The sequence below is a fragment of the Strigops habroptila genome, chromosome 3 (assembly GCF_004027225.2).
Source record: "Strigops habroptila isolate Jane chromosome 3, bStrHab1.2.pri, whole genome shotgun sequence".
NCBI classification, from domain to species: Eukaryota; Metazoa; Chordata; class Aves; order Psittaciformes; family Psittacidae; genus Strigops; species Strigops habroptila.
In genome coordinates this window covers 32,263,702-32,285,513 of record NC_044279.2, presented here as the reverse complement: position 1 = coordinate 32,285,513, position 21,812 = coordinate 32,263,702, and the positions used below count along the sequence as shown (strand labels likewise).

At 38.3% G+C, this 21,812-nt stretch overlaps 1 protein-coding gene across 1 annotated transcript in view; it reads left to right on the top strand.

Annotated features, from left to right (window-relative positions):
* NELL2 (neural EGFL like 2) overlaps positions 1-21,812 on the top strand; it is a 151,150-nt gene that overhangs the window by 30,694 nt on the left and 98,644 nt on the right. Inside the window, exons 4-9 of the mRNA XM_030478890.1 lie at positions 1,891-2,064; positions 2,170-2,266; positions 6,778-6,850; positions 7,026-7,108; positions 8,149-8,277; positions 9,568-9,670. Of these exons, the coding sequence (XP_030334750.1) occupies positions 1,891-2,064; positions 2,170-2,266; positions 6,778-6,850; positions 7,026-7,108; positions 8,149-8,277; positions 9,568-9,670 (659 nt within the window). The remainder of the gene's footprint in view (positions 1-1,890; positions 2,065-2,169; positions 2,267-6,777; positions 6,851-7,025; positions 7,109-8,148; positions 8,278-9,567; positions 9,671-21,812) is intronic.

Genomic DNA, 21,812 nt, shown 5'->3' with positions numbered 1-21,812 from the left:
CTGCAATTTTTGCCCAGCCTTGTGTGGGAAGATTTCCTTGCTTACTGCAGCCTCATCGAATGTCAGCATCCCCTCTTAGCAGATCTTAATTCATCATTTTTTTACAGCTATGTCTTCTTTTCATTGGGAAATCCATGCTTCATCCTCAGAGTTTGCATTATCTTACCTGCATAAGGGGCAACATGAGTATTCATTTTAAACCTTCTGCACTGAGTGTATCTCTACTGGTGTAGTTTGTAAAAATTACCAGGACTTGACGTTTCAACATATCCATTGCCTTTCTTTTTCCAAAGTGTGTTTGCAGCTGGTTGGAGACACTTAAAAGTTGCTGGAGGAGTCCGATTCCATAATGTTCCCTTTCTCTTTTAGGTTGAGAGTGACCTTATTTTTATCCTTGAAGCTTGAGTTATGAATGAGGTTATTAAGCTGACTGATGTCTTGCCAGCATTGGCTATTTTTTTTTCAGCCAGACTTTCAATTAGTTTACACTTCTTGCCATGCCTATTTTTAGGCTGTGATGAGGTAAATTATCTTAGGTTATAAAATTTATTGCTGACTCTAGTTAAATGCTTTGTTAATGCTGGGGACAAAGAAGAAATTACCCTTTGCCAGTTTTGCAAAAGGATAGTCGGTTTTGTGCTGTTGCTAGGTACGTTCCACTGTGAAACACCATGAAGGAAGGAGAGTGCAGTGAGCCCAACCTTCTCCTAGGGATAATGGTTGTACAAGTTGATTTGATTCAGTCTCATCTTCACCCTTAAAAACTGCAATCATTGCCCTGTCTGTTCTTTAATGTAGACAGTCTGTTAATGACATTACCCTAAAACACATGTGCACTCAGATTACAAACCAGTCGTGCCTGATTGTAGATGTAGCAGCAAAAATAGACAAAAATGAGTTGTTCATTCTCCCAGCTGTGCACGTCCCCACATACTATGTTATTTTCACTTTAGATGTAGGTTGCATGTGATTATTGGAGAATCTCCATTTCTGTTTTTCTTTCTTGTTTTAAAAGCTTTTTAAGGGGGAACTTTAAAATGAGAAACTTAGTAATTGGAAAGCAAATGGTTTGGTTTGTCAAGCTTGTTTTCAGAAGAGGTCTGATATGCAGGAGACAGGCCTGTCTGACTAAGTACTAAGTTTGGTTATGGGGTGCTTTTTAAATGGATCTGCTGGAATTCCACCAGCAAAGCTTGTGTTTGCAATCTGCAAACCTGGTGTATGGTACAGCTGCAATGCTGGTTTTTTTTTTACCATGTATATACATATATGTGCATGTGTATACATATGTGTGTATATACACATGCACCCACAAATACACATACTTATTTAACAAAACAAATAAATATACATATAGAAGTTGTGCTGAAGAATTAGCTCTTCTTGATTTTGTATTTCTTTGGAGAAGTTTCATTATGAAAATGAAAAGAGATGTTAAAAGTACATCCGAACCCAGACAACGCAGTGTTCAGTCTCAGTTCTTGCTTACTTCCCTGGTTGGCAGTGGCTAATGATGTCCCTATCACAAAACTTTTGTGCATTCCTGTCTTCAGAGGACCCTTACTGTGCTTCAGGATACAAAGCAATTATTCATAATAGGGTAATTATATTTCCAATCAGATCTTGTTATGGAAAATAGTGTTGCTAGAGGTAAAAAAATTCTTGGCTTGGAATCTTGTGTACTTACATGAAAGTTGGAACCTGGTATTATGTGTTGCTGAGAAGAATGCAGTGCATTTCTGAGAAGTGTCTACTTTCATCTTTGTATCTCCTCACTTGTCTTTCCCCTTTTCTAAATTGCTCCTACATGATAATGAGAAGTTGTCGTATGTAAAATGTTGCTGTGCTGGTAAGAATGGTTCATGACATGGTGATGCATTTATGGTACAGGTACCTGGAGCTGGAAAGCAGCGGTCATCGAAATGAAATCAGGTTGCATTATCGTTCAGGCAGTCATCGCTCCCACACAGAAGTATTCCCATACAGTTTGGCAGATGATAAATGGCACAGGCTTTCCTTAGCAATCAGTGCCTCTCACTTGATTTTACATGTGGACTGCAATAAGTAAGTTAAATGTTGTTTTATAAGAAGTTTTCACATTTGGAATATTCCAGCTCTGAGTAAATTAAATGATAACAACTTGGGACTATATTTTTCCTTCCTTTTCAGAATTTATGAAAGAGTTGTGGAGAAGCCCTTCATGGACTTACCTTTGGGTACAACCTTTTGGCTGGGACAAAGGAATAATGCACATGGTTATTTTAAGGTATGCATTCCCTGAAAGGAAGAGTGAACCTAAAAATGATTAAGTGATAAGTGCATCTCTCATATGAGGAGTGGCTGAGAGAGCTGGGATTGTTCAACCTAGAGAAGAGAAGGCTCAGAGGGGATCTCATCAATATGTTCAAATACCTGAAAGTGTGTGGGGAATGAAGGTAAGGAATCCAGACTCAGTAGTGCCCACTTACAGGCCAAGAAGCAATGGGCAAAAACTGGAACACCTGAGATTCCATCTGAACTTAACAAAACAATTCTACTATGGCGCTAGTTAAAGTAGGACTACTATGGAAATACTCAAAAGCCATATGGACACATATGAGCCATATGAGCAACCTGCTGCGGCTGATCCTGCTTGAGCAGGGGAGTTGAAGTAGATTATCTCAGGAGGTGCCTCCCAACCTCAACTATTCTGTGCTTCTGTAATCATAATATGAATTCTTAGGGCAATGGTGTGTTGTGTAGCAGTGTATCTGATGCAGTGAGCTGTGTTTCCATCAATAAATAAAGTTGCAGAGCCAGATGCATGGGGCTCAGTGTCACCAAGTGACACAGCCAACTGCAGCCAAAGACAGGGAAAGATAAATGGCCAAGTGCAACAGAATTCCAGGAAATAAATGGTCAGATTATTGTCTATTTCATAGATAGATGCATTTTTTTGTGTGTGTCACAGAACATACAGTCTAGGGAAGTCCAATTTTATTTCCTCTGTAGGATTTAGATTTCATCACAATATCTTCTCGGCTCAGAAATGAATGAGATGACTAGCATCAATGATGAAAATGCTTTTTCCCTCAGGGGAAGAATATTTGTACGCGTGTTTTGCTTACTGCTTCTGCTTTAAGATGTATATATAGCAAGCACCTGGTGTATAGCAAGATTGAGAAAGTGAATGCTATTTTGAACTGGAGTGTAAATTTTGATTCCTCTGAGTCCATTAGGTAGCACACATTGGTCATAGCCACTATCTGTCATTTGGCCTCAGTCTTCTCTGGAGCTGCTTTAACAAATGACGGCATCTCAGTGGAAGCCTTCCACACTGCACTCCCATTTTCCTCCCAGTAGGCATCTTTTTACTTGAGCTGCAAAATAGAATTGATGATGTTGATCACAAACACAATCACTTTTTCAAATATGGCCTGTTAAATCTTTTTTTTTTCTGATGTAAAACACTTTGGCCATGGTTTTCACAGCAAGTTCTGTGCTTTAGTACTAAAATCAGGTTTTGGATGTTGAAATAGTGTTTCCTATGCTTATATGCTCATAAATATCCTTGTGTATGAAGTACAGAGGTCCAGTGGGATGCTCAGATTTGGAAACCAGAGCATGACTTTCTTTTTATTCTTCAACTCAGTATGTGTTTCCTTTTCCTCCAAAAGACTAAGAGGATTTCTGCTAAACAAGTTGCATAATTTTATTCCTGATTTAAATAAACAGCTGACTCCAAGAATAAAATCAGAAAATATTAATGCATTATTTAAACTGATCTCAAATACACTTGATTTATTCTTCTTTTATTTTTCTTGCACCTTCTCAGTTTTTGACTTGATTATATTCTTCTTTTTGTCAAATCATAGTCACTGCAAAGAAGCTCATTAGTTGTGGAAAAATAAATACTCCAGTAGTGGACTGTATTTTTTTTTTCTCTGAAGAAAGAGACAATTAAGCAAAAATATATCTGAAAAATTTTGCCTTGATTACAAATATAAACCAGCTTGTCAGAAATACAGAAATGGATAGCTGTTAAAAGAGCATTGATATAGCCAAAATATACTGTACTGTGATCTCCAGCATAATACAGTACCAGTAGTCAAACTGCATCTGAAAATGTGACGCTGTTGTACAGGGGATTCATCACTTTAGAAGATGAGGACTTTCAGTGCTTCTTAGTGTTTTGGAGAGCATGTATTTTTAGGCACTCACTGTGAGACAACTCCTACTGATGTGATTTTGAGAGGGCCTGGTGCTTAGCTATTTTTGAAAATCAGGCTACTTTGAGCAGGATTAAATGGATTGTCCAGAGGGATCAAGGTAGTCAAAATCATTAGTCGCTCTGAAAAAGATTTTATTTGGCTGTATTTGATTTTGAACATGATATTACTGCACTAAACCAATGTGCCAGTAGGCATATTCACCAGGATATGTTTGTACCTGTTTCACTTTAAGGTCTGAAGTCTGAAAGAGTAGTTCTACCTATCTGATTTCTGGTACTGTGTAACTTCTCTCAGTACCTGGCATCCGGCAATGGTGTGTTAATTTGAAATACTAGGTTCTTTAAGAGCCTGTGCAAAGCCTCTCATGAACTGTCAGGAGGTTCTGATTTGAGAGCCCAGGTGGGCTTGGTGTCACAGCTCCCTGTTGTTACTTTGGAAGAATGAGAAGGATCCTGAATTCTTGGTGAGTAGCAGAGCCCTGCTCACATCAAATAGCTGGTACTTGATGAATGAAGCTTCTCAAATAGTTGGAGAAACTTTACTGTTGGTTAATAGTTAAATTGTTTGAATACTTCCCTGTGTGAAGAGTGTTTTAAACTTGAATGGGTTGGACCCTGCCATTCCTCTTTTTCATGAAAGTGCCAGAACTTGAGTTGGCATGAGTTGGAACTTGATAACACGGGGGAAGGAAGGGAGGAGAAATAAATACAGTGAGCTTTTTGGTGCACTCTTCAAAGAGGTCTTTGCTTCTGACTTCCAGAACACATGCTGTGGTAGGTCTTGACATGGAGCCCTGTCTCAGGCACACCATTTTTTTCCACAGTTGTCTAATCACTGCAGCTCCTTGTGCAGCAAGGGGAAGCATCTGATTGCCCTAGATTGTCACTGTATTATTAAGGGAGAAAGGCAGGCATGGTACTCAAGTATCCTCTTATTCAACCTCCAGTGACACCTACTTTTCTCTGTAGGTCACTTAGGTTGCCAAGTCACACCAGGTCATTCACTTGAAGTAAAAATTCTGGGTTTTTTTGACTTTGCAACATCTGTATTGAATGCCCTGTGCATGTGAATGAAATGTGGACTTTTGCATTGTGTTCCTAGTGTCATGAAACATTCTCTTTATAAGCACACTGAAGCATGTTGTAATTATTTTTCTTTTCCTCCTAAGAAGGAGTTTTGGAGATGCAGGGAGGAAGTCATGGATGAAAGGAACATCTGGAATGATATGATAGGATGGCTCACTTTGAAATTGCTGTTTGGCCATTGCTTTTGGAGAGCAGCAAGGTGGCTACTAATTATAGGTTAATGACTAAGGGTGCATGTAAATTCTGCCTGGAAGCATGGCATCTATTCTGCTGGGTGAAACCTGCTCTTTCCAGACTGCATAGTTGAATTTCATGCTAAACTTCCCCTAAGTTCTTGCCAACACGCAACTCTGTAGCAGTGTAGCAGACATGTAGCTTCTCAGCATTCTGCATGCTTTGTGAAAGGATCCCCATGAAAATCTGTCATGATTTAACAGCAGCCAGCAGCTAAGCATCGCAGAGCTGCTTGCTCATTGTCCGCTGGCGGGAGAGAATTAGAAGGGTAAAAGTGAGAAAAGTCATGGGTTGATATAAAGACAGTTTAGCAGGTAAAGCAAAAGCTGCTCACAGAAGCAGAGCAAAACAAGGAATTCATTCACCACTTCCCATGGTCAGGCAGGTGTTCAGCCATCTCCAGGAGAGCAGGGCTCCATCACAAGTAACCATTACTTGGGAAGACAAATGCCACCACTCTGAACGCCCCCCCCTTTTTTCTTCTTCCCTCACCTTGGTGTGCTGAGCATATGACACCACGTGGTCTGGGATATCCCTGGGGTTGGGGTCAGCTGTCCCGGCTGTGTTCCCTCCCTACTCCTTGGGCATCCGCAGCCTCCTCACTGGTGGGGTGAGGAGCAGAAAAGGCCTTGAGGATGTACAAGCACTGCTCAGCAATAACTAAAACATCCCGGTGTTATCAACACTGTTTTCAGCACAAATCCAAAACATAGCTCCGTGCTAGCTACTATGAAGAAAATTAACTCTACCCCAGCCAAAACCAGCACAAAATCATACAGGACTTACATGAATGTGTTTTTCCTGACTCAAGTTCCTGTAATCTTCACTTCTGTTTGAGAGTTATAGCTTAGTAAGAGATTTGCATTTTAGAAGTGTTTCAAAGTAACTGAAACTGCAACAGTTTTTCAAATTACTTTTAAAGGTCATTTTCAAGTTTTTCTCAAATGGCTAACTAAAAATAGCAATGAATTCAAAACCACCACATTCTTGCCACATAATTACATCTTGACATTTAATCTTATGTCTTTAAAAATGGTGCAGTATGTCTGTACATCTTTCTATTTTACTTTCTGTTTATTCTTCTATCACTGCATTGGGTCAAGGCAAGAAGCTGTGTATTCAGAAGTATTATTTTTATCAGGCAGTTTTTCTGTGTGGGTTTTAATGCTTTGAATGGTGACTGAAAAACATAATTTTGACAGGTATAAATAATGTATCCCTCTTTTTTTCTCTCCACTTACACATAGGGCATAATGCAAGATGTGCAATTACTTGTCATGCCTCAAGGATTTATTTCTCAATGCCCAGATCTTAATCGCAGTAAGTCTATTAATTCTTATACCATAAAATGAAAGGTGTGCTTTGTACCTACCTTCTGTCCTACAAACTTTCTTAAAACCTTGAGTTTCACTGTATTGGTTGTCAACTCTGACATGATTGAGCCTATTGTGAATACAGTTTGTATTTTATTAATATGCATATTTTGTTGTTCTAGCATGCCCAACTTGTAATGACTTCCATGGACTCGTGCAGAAAATTATGGAATTGCAAGATATTTTAGCCAAAACATCAGCTAAGGTAATGTTTACTAGAAATCACAGCATGGGAGAAATGAGGACTCTGTCTTTTTAGATTATTTGTGCATACGTGGGGATGTGCATGTGAGTGTGTGTGGAACATCCCTGCATGGTATGTTTCTATGTTTGTATTTATATATCTGTGCCTAGTGTCTATATGTGTGAATTCCCAGTTCAGAAAGCTTTTTGGTGTTTTAATATTTTTATAGAATCATATGTTTTAATAGGAAACAGAATCCAAATCCCTGAGCAGGGAAAGGGCTCATAGGTATTCAAACTCTATTTATTAGGCTAACAAGTCAATAAATCTGGAATGAAATAGGTTGCTGTGCTTATAATGCTTATTGCAGCAAGACTTATTGGTCCAAGACTTTTCTAGACCTGAGCTGCCAAAGGCATGTTCAGGCAAAATATATACAAGACAAGGAATTAGTACAAGGAATTAAGAATCCAAAGCAGCATTTTCTTCTCTTCTATTTTCCCTAGAATATCACACCAAAATCATTAATGTCTGCTGATGAATGTAGACTAGTATTCTGGTTTTAAATATCAGTTCTGTAGATGTCTCCAGGAATGCTGTTACCTGGCTGATTTGATACAGAAATGTTAAAAATGCCTTGGTTGAAGTGGAGAAACAATTACTAACATGTTGGTTTTGAGCTTTACCTCCAATTTTGCCTCTCTATTCAGATTCAGGTCTTCTGTGTATAATCTATTATTTGCAAGTAGTTAACGTAGAGCAAGAGTCTTGGTCAGTTCACACATACAAAGATGAGAAATCAGGGGCAAAACCCATCTTGACCTACTTGCTTTGTTTCATGATGTTCCTGATGTTAGAGAAAGATGAATTGTGTTGTCTTGCTTCTTAATTCCCATCTCTGAATGACTAATAGTTTAATCATAGTGTATTTTGCCATGTTTTATTGTCTTTGACTGCATTTGCCTACATGTATTATTTCATCTACATGCTCGATGATCATGTTTATACTAATGTGGAAACAACTTACAAATTCAAAACTTCTTTGTGAACTATAAATACAGTTGTCCCAAGCTGAGCAGAGGATGAACAAGTTGGATCAGTGCTACTGTGAAAGGACCTGCACAATGAAAGGCATGACTTACAGAGAATTTGAATCCTGGACAGATGGCTGTAAGAACTGCACTTGCATGGTATGGCTACAGTTTGAGTGGATACCTGGGAACGCTAGTGTTTCCTCTGATTACGGTTTTACTGAGGCAAATAATGAGAAAACTTCCAGGTGTGTGCCAGGCGGTAACAACAAAGTGCTAGAAAATCTATTCTACATCTAAGGAATAGTATTAATGAACCTATTTTCCTATTGTTTCATCACTGCCAGCATATGTAGCTCCCCTATATTTCATGTCACCATATACAGATGCTATGCAATATATTTAGCTATCATGTTATTCCCATGCACTCAGTTGCAAACAGTTCCTCTGGATAATTAATTCCCTGCTTTTTGTCACTATAAATGTAGCCTTTTTCTTAGCAAATTACTTAATTGATCCCTTGTGTCTGATTCCCTTTGGTTGCCTTTGGTTACATCTTAGTAAGTAATACAAAGTAAAAAGTCAGGGTCATGTACGCATGCTCTGTTATATCACAAATGAAAAAGATTTGTTAGGTGGATGGAAGATGCCCAAAGGTATCACAACTGCAGAAGTGATAGCATGGTCTAGTATCCTTTCAGGTACCAGATCATGGCATCTTTGTTATTGTGCATTCAGGTAAAACTCATTAATTTCACTTGAACTCCTTAAACGCGTAATCCAAAGGCCATTAGAAATCAGTGAAGAGGCTGTTGTTGTCTGTACTGCACCGTAGATTGATTTGCTGCTATCTATAATTTGTCAAATGTTTCTCCTTAAGCTCAGTATGATTTTGATCTTTATATTTCTGGAGGGATATTAATTTTGCTTTTAGTTTTTTGTGTTTGACGAGAAGGTGACTTAGTCCATGGTATGAAATGTGGCTGATAGCTACTTAGATATTGAATTTGGTGTTAAATGCATTAGGTATTTTTGTCTCAGATTTTTCTTGCAGCTGTGATATTATTACCTTGTAGGAATATATTGTCTCTTGTGTGAAAATCAGAAGGCAGAGTATTGTTCTGTGAGGTTGTTATTTCACACTGATCTGTCAATTTGCTGCTGACTGGCAGAATGTTTTACCTCCAAATAGGTTTGCCTCTAAAAAAAAGATAAAATTTGATCATTATCATCTCAAAGAACACATCATATATGTCTAAAAGATTGTATGCATGATATTCTAAGGGTATAGTTTCTGTTCTTGTAGTTACTAAAAGAACCATGTTAAAATGTATTTTTGGGTGTTAGAGAGTTCATTGCATTTAAAAATAGACTTCAAGTTCCTGTATTTGAGAACATCTCTGCTCTTGCTAAATATAACTACCAGTTAAGCACCTTTTATTCTTCTAGAATGGTACCGTGCAGTGCGAGGCTTTGATTTGCCCCGTCTCTGACTGCCCGCTTAACTCTGCCCTGGCATATGTGGATGGCAAGTGCTGCAAAGAATGTCAATGTAAGTTTTACTGTGGTGATTCCTTGAATGAATATTTTGAAGTCTGTAAAGAAAATGAACCTTTCTGTAAACATGTCAGTGAAAGAACTGGTCAGGGAATGAAATATTTGAGTTGAGGAATGAGGGAACTTTGACTTCTCTGAAATATTTTTGGAAATTGTTAACCAGAAGGTGTTAATTTTTCAGGTGAGGGTATTTAAATTTTTTTTTTTTTTTTTTAAAGCATAGGTGTTTCGTATCAATATTTAAAAGAAAAAAAAAGATAAATTTAAAAACTTTCTGCAGACTTCTATAGTCTATCTTTCAGACCAAACTGCTAGAAATCCAAGGACGATTGCCTGGTGTTTATTTTGACCAGTGTTTCTAAGACCTCTATCACAAGAATGATGTACTTTCAGCCTTGTGTTGTAGTGCTAGAAATGGAGGTTCAGATTTATGATTCTTCTTCTGTAATTAAAGGAAGAGAAAACTCATACTAGACCCAAGAGACCAGCAAAAACCAGACACCTAGAAATGTTCTTTCACAAAAGGTCAGACAGAATTATAAGGAAACTTAAGAGAGGTAATCTAGTATTGTCATTTAAGATAGGTGATTACCTTTTGGGTTTATATCTTTTTGGTTTTGTTGCAAATAGGGCCAGAGAGGGGAAATTTTAGGTTAATCACTGTCTAGATGGACTAGATACAATATTTCAGGTTGATTATGGATGTATGTGGCATATGTGATGGTTATTTACTTTAGGCTACAGTGGAATCCATTCTTGAAATTGAGCATGAGATGCATGTGCTTTATTCTGTAAATGCTGAGATTTTTCTCTGTGGTTTCATCACTCTTCTAGTGCTGTATAAAACTTTTTACAGAGTATAGGGAAATATAACTGGTTAAAATGACATGTTGTAGGCTAAAATTCAGGAAGACGTTTTGTACTCCATTAATCTTGCTCCCACAGGAGTTTATTAATATTTAATTGTGCTAGAAGTTACACAAACCATCCCATGTTATGAAACCTTATTACCTTACTCAAGTAGATTAATTCTAATTGAGAGGAAATAAGAATTCAAATACTACTTTTTTTTTTTTCTTTATAACCAGCTACACAGAATTTCCATGCATATTGGATGGCTCAGGGCATTGGTATTTCAGGGATGTGAGATAAGTGGAGTTCAAGCCTCTATTTGGATCTTTGACCATGTTGGCAGAGTTTGAAAACCTGACCCTCTGAAGTATGTTTTTGTAATGTACTCCTTGTGAACTGAGTTGGGAATTCACCATCCAGATGTTAATGGGGAAGTGCTCACACTGTATGACTTCTTATGAAGTTGTTTTTATTGGAAGTCTTGATAAAGGTCAAGAAATGTGAATGAGCATATGAACACTGACCTTGTCATACAGCATTGCTACTCTCCTTCCAATTAATATACAGTGCTGGTACAGCTCACTCTGAAGTTGACTCTGATACTGCCTTTTTGATATTTTTAATATTATCAAAAGCCTTTTAGCTTCCAGTGTTGTTCATTTGATGCCAGTACATAATTCAGTTTATAACTAATGTGCACATATAACTCTGGAGAAACTACCAGAAAAATTATTAGACCAAAAAATATAAACAAAAATTGCTTTTCCAAAATTATTCCTAATTTCATCTAGGTTATTTAAAGTGCCTTTAGAAGAATCAAACAACTTTTTAAAATGGCTAGATCCCTGGAACCAAAGGATGGAGAGTGTAAATTGGAGTCCCATTGACAAGGTAGTTAAATTCCAGTGAAAAGAGCATTGAGAGTGGAAGTTAGAGGCAATGGAGACTGCAGGACCCTTACATATTCTCCAGGTCAGTTTGCTAGAACTGCTGAGCTGTTGCTGAGCTCATGTACATATGTGCCAGCTGTATCCTGTTTCTTTGGTGCCTTCAATGCAGGGTCTGAGCTGATTGAGGTCAGTGTGCTCAATGATCACAATTCTTGCTCAAGGGGTCAAAGCTGAGTTCCTCCATTTGGATAGGTTCTGAGAATAACTTTTTTATTTTCAATTCTTAGAACAATATCAGGGGATGTAGGAGATGACTGGATTATGTAAACACAGATGGCTTATAATTGGAAAGGCAGCAAATTGGGATGTGTTGCTGAAAGAGCCACCATTCTTAGTATAGGACAATCAGTCATAACTGCTGAGAAAAGGTGATGCCTAATATGCTGTTCTTTAGCTGGGTTTAGTATTTGTTTCAAGACAGAACATTTATGGATATCTCTGTTTCCTTGTGGTATTTGTGGTACTGTGTACCAGATAATGAGTTGTTTCTGCCAAACTGCCGTGTGAGTTTTCACTGCCCAGGCAGCAGTAGCTGTGGCAGCCTTGTCGCCATGTCTCACCTGGGGCTGAGTGCTTCCCTCCACACTTCCTTTCTTCTGCTGGTGCTCAAACAAAGCCACCAAAAATGAAACAAGCAGGATCTGATTTAATGGCAGCTGGCATAGCAGAGTGAAAGTGTAGAGCATTTAAGGCTTTTACAGTGACAAGCAAGGAGGCTTCCCAGGTTTTTTGGTTTATTTTGTTTGTTCTTTTTTCTCCCCTGAGTGATTGAGGATGGATTCTTTCTGCATGGCTTTAAGCATGTTGAATTTGTGACTATAATCTGAAGAGGCTTCATTTGTACTAGTAAATAGAATAGGGCAGGCACAGTCCTGTGTCCTTGGTGCCAGGTGGCACATGTGGCCCACACCTACATGGCTAAACTTGCTTCCCCTTCCCTCCAACAGAGTATCTGCATCCAGATGGCTGACTGGAAGTGGCCTCTGATCAGTGCTGTCCCCCCAGCTATGCCTAGCATTGCTTCAGTGCGTGTTGGCTGATACAGACCAAAATGGTGCCATGATGTGTGCTAATGCTCAGACTGCATGGAGGATTGCAGACTGTAATCAAGCATTTTCAAGCATGTTGTCATTTACCGTTTCATTACCTGTTATGTTTCCTTTGTTAGTTATGGACATCATCAGTTAAGCTCTCTTGATAGCCAGTGAAAGAGATTAGCATCTCCAGAGGTAGCATCTCCAGAGGTAGCATCTCCAGAGGACATTTGGTGCTGAGAGGGGGCTGGAAGGGATGGGATGCATTGCCTTTTGGAGGTGGATATCTCTTTCCACGAACTGTAAAGGGATCCCAGGCGATTAGAGTAGATACTGAACTTTTAGACAGGTAAAGTTGTGAGGTTAATCTTTGCATCAGCTACTGTAATGTGTGTCAGCTAGGAATGGAAAGTGCTTGGTTTTTAAGCCTGGTTCTGACATTAGCACTTATGCTAATAGGCTTGTGGGAGTCTACCATGCTGCCAAGCCCTAGGAATTGAACTTCAGCCCGGCATTTACAACAAAGCTGCACTGTCCAATATGTGTCTTGTTTGATGGTGTTCAACGCTTTAGAAATTTCAGCACAAACTGACTCTTCATGTTTTTCTTAAATGTTTAGTTCAGGGAAGAACATCTGGTGAGGAATGTTGTAGATTTATTTTTAACCATCATTGCTTTGCTTTTGGTTCTTCTTGTGAGCCAAACGAAACAAACAAACAAACCAACAACGTAAACCCTGATGCTTTTCCCTAACTCCGTATCTTTGTTTGAGGACATTCAGACAACTTGTTCTCTTTTGCCTTGTGCAAAGGTTGATGCTGGTAGTGTAAGGAATGGCAATGCATACAAATTTTCATTGTGTTTTCTATTAGTTGTAGTGGGCTAAAAGAAGCAACATTTTCCAAGGCACATAAACTGACTGGTGTATTGGGTATATGTTTCAGCTGCAGACAAGATATTCAACTCAAAAATCAGTCCAGCTATCAGAACGTACATCTTAGATCAATGAGAGCTTCCTGTGAAGAATTATTTGGAGCTGGAAGGCAGAGACAACTTTCTTTTCTGTTCCCAATGCAATTTTAAACCTGTCTGAGAGGGTATGTGCAAGAGATCGTTAAATTCTTTTCTTCTCTGAAGAGACAGATGCATTGTGTGGTGATAGGCACTGATAGGAATCGGGGAAAGATTAAGCTCCCCTACTGACCCTATAAAGTATTGCTTTAGTCCACAGACTTGGCTTAAGAAGTACAAGGATGAGTTCATTTATTTCAAGTGAATTGTGGGAGGACTGCCAATGTCTTAGTAGCTGAGACAATTGGTACTGGGTCAGCAAATCTTTTTATGGTAACATTTTTATTAGTCAGTGTATTAACACTAAGGCATTGCTTCCAATAGCTATGTGATATATATATATATATTTTTTTTTTAAAGGGAGCCAGTATATTTTTAAAAACCAGCTGATTTTCTGATTTTCTTTTTAAAGACAAGAAGTGATATTTGTACCGGTATCTGGTGCAGTAATAATTCCCATCACCAAAGACTGATCTCCAGGAAGAAATTGCTCTCTTCTCATCACTGTCCTCCTCCCAGTGACACTGCGGATACTTATAGACCTTGTCTCAAACTATTTAAATCTATCCCAACAGATTTCAACGGAGGTTAAAGTCTGAGCCGTTTTGTTTAAATCTGCAGGCTGTGACTTTTCCATGTACTTGTTGTTTTTATTAAACAGGACATTTGATGGATTTCTGGTGCATTTTAGCCAAATCTGCACTCTAACACAAGTATTTTAAGGAACTGCGAGAAGCATAGGGCTGCACTGGATCAGCTCACGCTTCTGTTACTAGCATGCATGGAGAGAGAGTCTGTAAAGGGGTGTTATAACTCCGAAAGGATTTTTGAACAAAATAATTAAAACAGGAATATGGACATGGTAGTTCTTACAGCATGCATGGGTTTCTGATGCAGTGATCTGTCTTGCTAGCTTACAGAAACTTTTATTGTTTTAATTATAATTAAGGGCATTTCCCCTCTTGCTCTTCATGATGCGCTGTTTTTTTCCCCCAAAGCTACGCTCTTTTCAAGCTCCAGCACTTGTAGCCTACTGACACAGAGGGAAGGAACTGTGAAAGCCCATCTACTTCTCATTTGCACAGCAACTGACCATTAGCAAGAGTGCAAAATTCTTACCTAGAAACGTAAAGAATATTGATTAACATTTCTCTGAAATTCATCATTTATCCAGGTGGATTGAAGTATTATGGATTTAAGCCTGTGCTGCTCACTAAGTTTCACCTTTTCACAAAATTGCCACCTTTTTTTCTGGGCAGAAGGAGTGGCACTATCTTGCCTTAGGTAACGTCCATCAGTGGCAGGGTGACACAACAGCCCCTGCCTTGATCAACCAAGTGCTGAAGCAGCTTCTGCATTCAATGTGGCACAGAGAAGAGGCTGCAGAGCAGGGAAATGATCGAATGACAGAACAGGTATTGGTACTGGAGGAAGAAGAAGCAGGTTTTAGCAGTAAAGCGATGATGAGTCATTTATCATAGCTTTTTTGAAAAATGCACACTTTAGAATATAAAGGAGAAGCAACATTCTGGCTAATGCGAAAGTTTAGTTGTATTTTGATTATAAATATTTATATGTGGCTTTTTCAAAATACAAGTGCAAATAAAGCATAATTTTTTTTTTTTTTTTTTTTTTTTTTAAATTGGGAAAAATCAGATAAATTAGCTTAGTTCAGAACAGTGCTGGCAGATATCTGGAATGTAGCTGGCACTGGATTGTTACCTAAAGCCATGCTATTTATTAAAATCTCCTGTAGTGAGCATGCAGAACTTATGAATGTTATTTAGCATTTAGCAGAATAATGTCCATTTAGCCTCTACTTTCTGGATTTTCTATGCTGAAATGATTCACATCAACCATATTTCTCAGGCTTTTGAAAAACATACAATGGATAGTATCACATTGTAATGACAGATAAAAAGCATTATATGCACACTTGTGTTACTGAGATAACACTGAGCTTTACTGCCCATTTTCTACCATTATATTACTCCAGCAACTCTGTGTCTTCAAAAGAAAGGCAGTATTTATATTCATTTAGACATGTTTTTTCTAAAGAAATATTTTTCAAGGGAAATAAATATATCCTTGAACTCATGTGGGTCCATAAAATCAGTCATGCTGTTTTAGATTTGCGAAGCTGTAGTGGAAAAGCATAATTGATGTATGTATCATTTGTGAATCCAGCATAGCTCCTACAATCGCAGTGTCTCATAGTATGGTTGAAGTACCAAGGGATCTCTGGAGGTCATCTGTTCCAACCCATTACTCAAGTAAGGCCACCTAGAGCAGGCTGCCCAGGACTGTGTCCAGACGGCTCTCAACTATCTAGACAGATGGAGACTCCACAACCACTCTGTGCAAGCTGTGCCAGTGGTCGGTCACCCTCACAGTACAAAAACCTGCTTTCTTGTGTCCAAATGGATTTTCATGTGTTTTAATTCATGCCCATTGCCTCTTGTTCTGTCACTGGGCACAACTGAGACCTGTTTGTCTCTCTCGATTTCTTTCCATCAATAGTTTGCACACATTGAGAAGATCTCCTCAGGGCCTTCTCTTCTCTGGGAAGTGTAACATCTCAGGTAGCTGAACATTGAGATGCTTTAAGAATGTTTTGAGGCCTTTCCTGTGATGAAGACAGTGGAAGGAATCCCCTTGGCTTTGGTAGGCAGGGCCAATCTCATCCTTGACCCTAGCTGCTCAGTCACAACTCTATTTTCCATGGTAAAGCTATAGAAATTTTCAAACTAGTCTTACACCGTAGCAATGTATTTGGTTTGTTACCTGTTACATATCCAATGGGAGAATTGTCAGGGGCTTCTCTGTGTAGAGCTTATAGTCTCCGATAACCTTTGTTCTTTGTAAGCTAGGCAGTATACCTCCATTAGATGGGAAACACTGAGTCTTTTCACTTGGAGTTCCCTTCTGAGCAGGAAACTCACTCCTCCTATGTCTGTTGTTCTCTGTAAATTAAAATACAGCTTACAGTAAATTGAAATACAACTTTCAGTAATTGGACTTCTCAGAATATTCTGCTCTTTCATTACCTTTCCTCCTCCTCCTCCTCCTCCACGTCCTTTGAGTTTCACTGTTCCACGTTAGCAGAGGAGGACTGGGGGAGTCAGTGCACTGTGCATCAGTCAGACTTTTCATGCATCAAAGCACGGCTCTCTCCTAGGCAAGTGTCTGTTTGGCTTTTCTGGACCCCATGCATTATGGAACTCTGCTGGAAGACTCTAGATCTGGAGGCAATGTATCAGTATATGAGGAGAATTCCAGTTAGTGGTAAGGTCATCTAGTTTTAGTCTTGCTGTATGCCTGAGGAATGAATTCTAAGATGAAGTATGCTTAAGAAAATCCTTATTCATTAAAATCCATTACACTGAACATATAGCAATCTGCACTAAAGAAGAAATTGAAACATAATGTTAGTAATTTTAGTGGTAGAGAATTAAAAATATTTTTTTACATGGGAAATTTTGCTGTAAGCCATGCTCTGCTCTTCCCTGCTCTTCTTACAACCTGTTTTGGCAAGGCTGTCTGGGAAAAGAACGTATTCTTTTCCATTTCTTTCTCATTGTGTTCTTACTAGGGAGTTCGAAAAATATAGAATACCTGCAGCGCATTATTATTCTAGTTTATTTCCAGTGAAAATGAAACATTAACATATGTTAGATATGAATATTTTTGCTTTCAGACAGCTGGGAGTGGACAGAGTGGCAGCATTCCAGTCTCTGATAAGATACTACCCTGACTTTAGTAATGCTGATTTCACTGGAACTTGCTTAGTCAGGTGGCTATGAAGTAATAATTTAAAAACCCCCTCTGCTTCTATTTATAATTACAAAAATCACCTAGGATATGTGGGTGTTCACATGGCTGTGCATTGATTTCAGTATGTTTGCTCTAACCAGTGATGTGCTAATGTCACTCTGCACCTGTACCACTGGAGTGTGGTTTTTTTGGTCCCATAACCAGGAGCACATTGCCAAGTCAGCATCTTGTAGCTGGTGTCCTAGTTTCTTCCTGGAGCTTTTCCTCTGTAGATCTTGCAAATTTCTGTAGTAGTAACAATAATCTTTAATGGGCATGTGTTCCGAAAAGAGCAGAACTTTTCTTTAGCTGAAAACCCCAAAACTGTATTTTTTGGACAAGGCCACAGAAAAGTAACAAGTTGGAGACAGAGAGCACTTCATGGAGCTGGATAAAGCAAAATACCAAAACCCAACTAACCAACCAAGATTCATGGCTTGTTGAGGCCTGTGCAGTTTGCATATGACACTCTTATTCCTAACAGGATTGCCACATTGACAAGGGTCATCTGGGTGGAAAGCTGGCATAGGGGAGACTCTGGTAGGAGCCATGGGAGTGTAAGAGAAGACAACATGTACAGTTTTCTGACAGTGCCTGTCATGTGAAATTAAAAAAATGGGAAGGTTGTGAAGGCTGAAACTCAATAAATGAAATACTGAAAAAAAACCCCACCACAAAACCATCAAAATAATGTGGTCTTATTTCTATATGTCAGTCTAAGGAAGGGATGTAAAATACAAATGAAGTTGGTTCAGTGAGATTCACGTAAAATGATGTTTACTGTTATCCTTTGTCTTTTTGTAAAGACAATGATTCAAGCCAGTGGCTTTCAGTCTTTTGGACTGCAGAAGTTTGAAAGTTTTTCGGTGGGAACGCATAGTGAAGTAAACCTTTTGCTGCATGGTTTACTTCTCTTAGCCATCATTTGCAGATATCTGAAGTGTGATGTATAGACCTCCAGGCTGTTATTGATCACTGTTTCTACATCTGTCAGCTCATAAAATATGTTTGGCTTCAAACAACAGCCACTTTGACCCATGCGAGACACAACTTTAAAATTGAAATCTCACCAGATATGGTGTAATAGTCCTTTCTCATACTTTCTTCATGTTCCCTTCAAAACGATTGCTGCAGTCCTCTTTATTCGAAGAGTTTCTGCTATTTGCTTTCTTCACTGTACCAGGCACGGGACTGTATCTATGGTGATTCCCATGTATCACTGTTCTGCCTCTTTGCCAGTTTAGAGAGTGTTTTTACTAATTTATGCCTTTTTGGAGGGTTTTATTTGGTACCAGTTTCTACTAAGAAGAATGCTCTGTCCTTTTGTTTGGGAGGGTAGTTGCCCATCCTAAGCCTTCCTGTACAGAGTAGCTGATTAGTATTTTTTTCCTTCTACTTGTTGAAATTGTTTCTCTAACTTTCTGCTTGTAAGTGAAGATTCTGGTACTGTCCTGCTTGCTCTTGGAAAAAGTTTATGTAAACTTTTTTCAAGTATAATTTTGACTGTTTTTCCAGGTTTCTTTTTATTTTTAATTGGTGACATTTGGTTAAAATCCCTTAAAATTGATGTCTAGTTTTGTTTTTTTTCCTGACAGATGAATAAAATTGGAAGATGTAGTTAGGTTTGCTGTTTTGCATTGTCATAAGCTATTATGGTGAAGAACAGGATTATTTTTATCTTGCCCATTTATGATTTCCAGTATATAGTTATATGTTGTAGTTAAAATGGTATTACAGTGACATCATTATTTGATGTAATAAGTTGGCACAGAAAACACCTGATTTCAATTATTAGACTTCCCTCTTACCCCCCTCCCATCCTGAAGGCAAAGCAAGAAAATACACTTAACTCATCTGTTTTTTCTAGAGCGTGAGTGCTTCAAATACTTTGAAGATAGGGAAGTTGAACAGGCATGATTCTCTCTATATCATTATTACTTTGACAGAGAGATGTAAATTCAGGTATTATTTCCTTAGGATGTGTCTTTAGATTTTATTCATGGTCACTGAAGTGCAGCATCCTCTCTATGCAAATTTTATAGGCTTGTAAAGAGAGAGTTTGTTTTGTAGATGTTTTCCTCATGCCGTATCCAGAAACTTTGTAGATCCTTAAGACACCTAAATGAGAAATCAAATCTGAGTACGGCATAAAAGAGATAACAATCTTGCATATGGTAGTTGCGAAGTTCTCAGACAGGCTTCTTAATAGTAGTTGTATATGACTTCAGAATGCTTCAATCTTGTCCATGTGGCTCTGTATGTACAGAGTTGGTAGTATCGTGTAAGCAGCTAACCACAAATTTTTCCTTTTACTAATTTTGTAGTACTTTATTGCAGGGTTGCTGTGAAGAAATCTGGGAAAAAATGAATACATTTAAAAAATAGAAAATTAGACAAAGGCATCGCATCCTCATTTTATGCAATTTTAACCATCTTGATTCATACATTTGCCCCTCTGCTCCTGTTTCCAGTGTGACATCTTGAGACCCATGAAAACTCAATGGAATTAATAGGTTGATTCGTACATTGTGAGCAAACAGATTAAAAATCCTCACCTTGGCTTCTGCTCCACTCTGAAAACTAGTCTCTGTGTACCTTTCGACAGTCTTTCACCATCTGGGAAGCTATTTACCAGTACTGTTTAAAACAAATCCCAACCATTCTTTTGTGCTGACAATTGATCATATACAGCAAGAGCCATATTCATTCTTTCCAATACAATTCCATGTTTTTAAGTCTAACTTTTCTAAATGTATGTGGACAGATATCAAGGTCTGCTGAATAAAATCCTAAGGTAGTTGTTGAAATAAAATGTTTAGTGGAACAGAAGAAACTCTCTCCCTTGGAATGATAGCCCTTATATTCCACCCACCCCGCCCCCCCCCCCCCCCCCCGAAGGTCATATTGCAAAACAAATCAGATGCTGCCTTTTTAGTGCAGTTCTTAACAGACCATGTTTGACTTGCAAGCAGGGAGGGGTAGTGAGCAAATTCAGTTAAGGAGCTGTACTCATTATTTCTATCAATTACTTGTAGTAAGGTAGCTTTAAAGCCCATCAGTCTAGTTGCTGTACACACAAAAGACAGTCCTTTGTTCTGCAAGATTTGACAATTTAGAGTGTAAGAGAAAAGATACGGCATTGATATAGGGCTTGCATTTCTTGTGGAAATAGTGGAGTAATCCTATGTATGTATTGAGGTGATGTGGTCACAGGCAATGGGAGGTGGATTCATTTTCTCAAACCCTCTAAGAGAACCAGATTATTCCACAGGAAAGATAGATAGTGCTTGTTCTTGCCAGGGCAACACCTTAAATTTCTTATCAGTGAAGGCTGATCATCGTAAGTCCACTGTTCCTTTATAATTCTACTAAATATCCACACTAGATCACTGCAAGTAATGGAAACGAAGTCTTTGCTAATAAAATATCGATAACAAATGGAAGAATTTATCAATGCAAACTGCTGTTTTTCTCTCATGTTTTCAAGAGTTCAAAAAAAAAAATTAAAAACACTGGGAATGGGTTTCTTAAAATTCGTCTTAATGCTACTTAACCTATTCTAGTAATTTCTGAGATTCTCGGTAATGAAAGGAATTACGTTTAAAGATTTACCTTTTAGTTTTCTGTGCCACTGAAATTGCAGAATTGTACTTGTCCTTATGCAGGTTTGATGCTAATAGGCGATAATTAAAAGTGAAATCTGTTTTTTAATTGTGCTTTCTGATTATTGGTTTCCATATAATGGTAGTGGTAGACAAAGAAAAAGGAAAAAAGTGAGTTGGCTGATGTATCAGTAAGATGAAAGTATTGCAGCTCTCCTAGAGACTGGCATACAGCCCCATTTAGACAAACACACCTGGTTACACAAGCATGTGAACTCTGAATCTAACATCTGGAAAGATCCACCTGAAGACAATAGGAATGTTAACATAGATATGACTTTTTTCTTAATTATCAGTAACTCTAAAGCTTTCTTTCATTGATGTAGTTCCCAAAAGAAGAAGAATAGTCACGTGAACAGTTGCTATGAACTCCAGCTTACTGTTTTTCTTACTGGGTTGGAGCATCAACCAATGCACTCTGGAGAAATTAGCTGTGACAAAGCAGAATCTGTGAACATCTGCTCCAGCTACTTTTACATTTTTAATTATTTCAAATCCTGAACTGGCTTTACACATGAAGCGCTGTATTGTTTGAGAATGCTCAGTGGAGAACAGTAACTTCTAGCAGCCTTGAGAAACAGGGGAATGATGTTAGATGTACACAGGTTTCTATTTAAAGTTGTCTTGAAAATTTCCAACACTATTGGTAGTACCTGATTTTTTTTAGATTATTTTTTGATTAAATGCTATTTGATAATGAATGTTGAGAGTGAGTATATAACAAATTTGGAAAACCATTTGCATAATTGACTTTA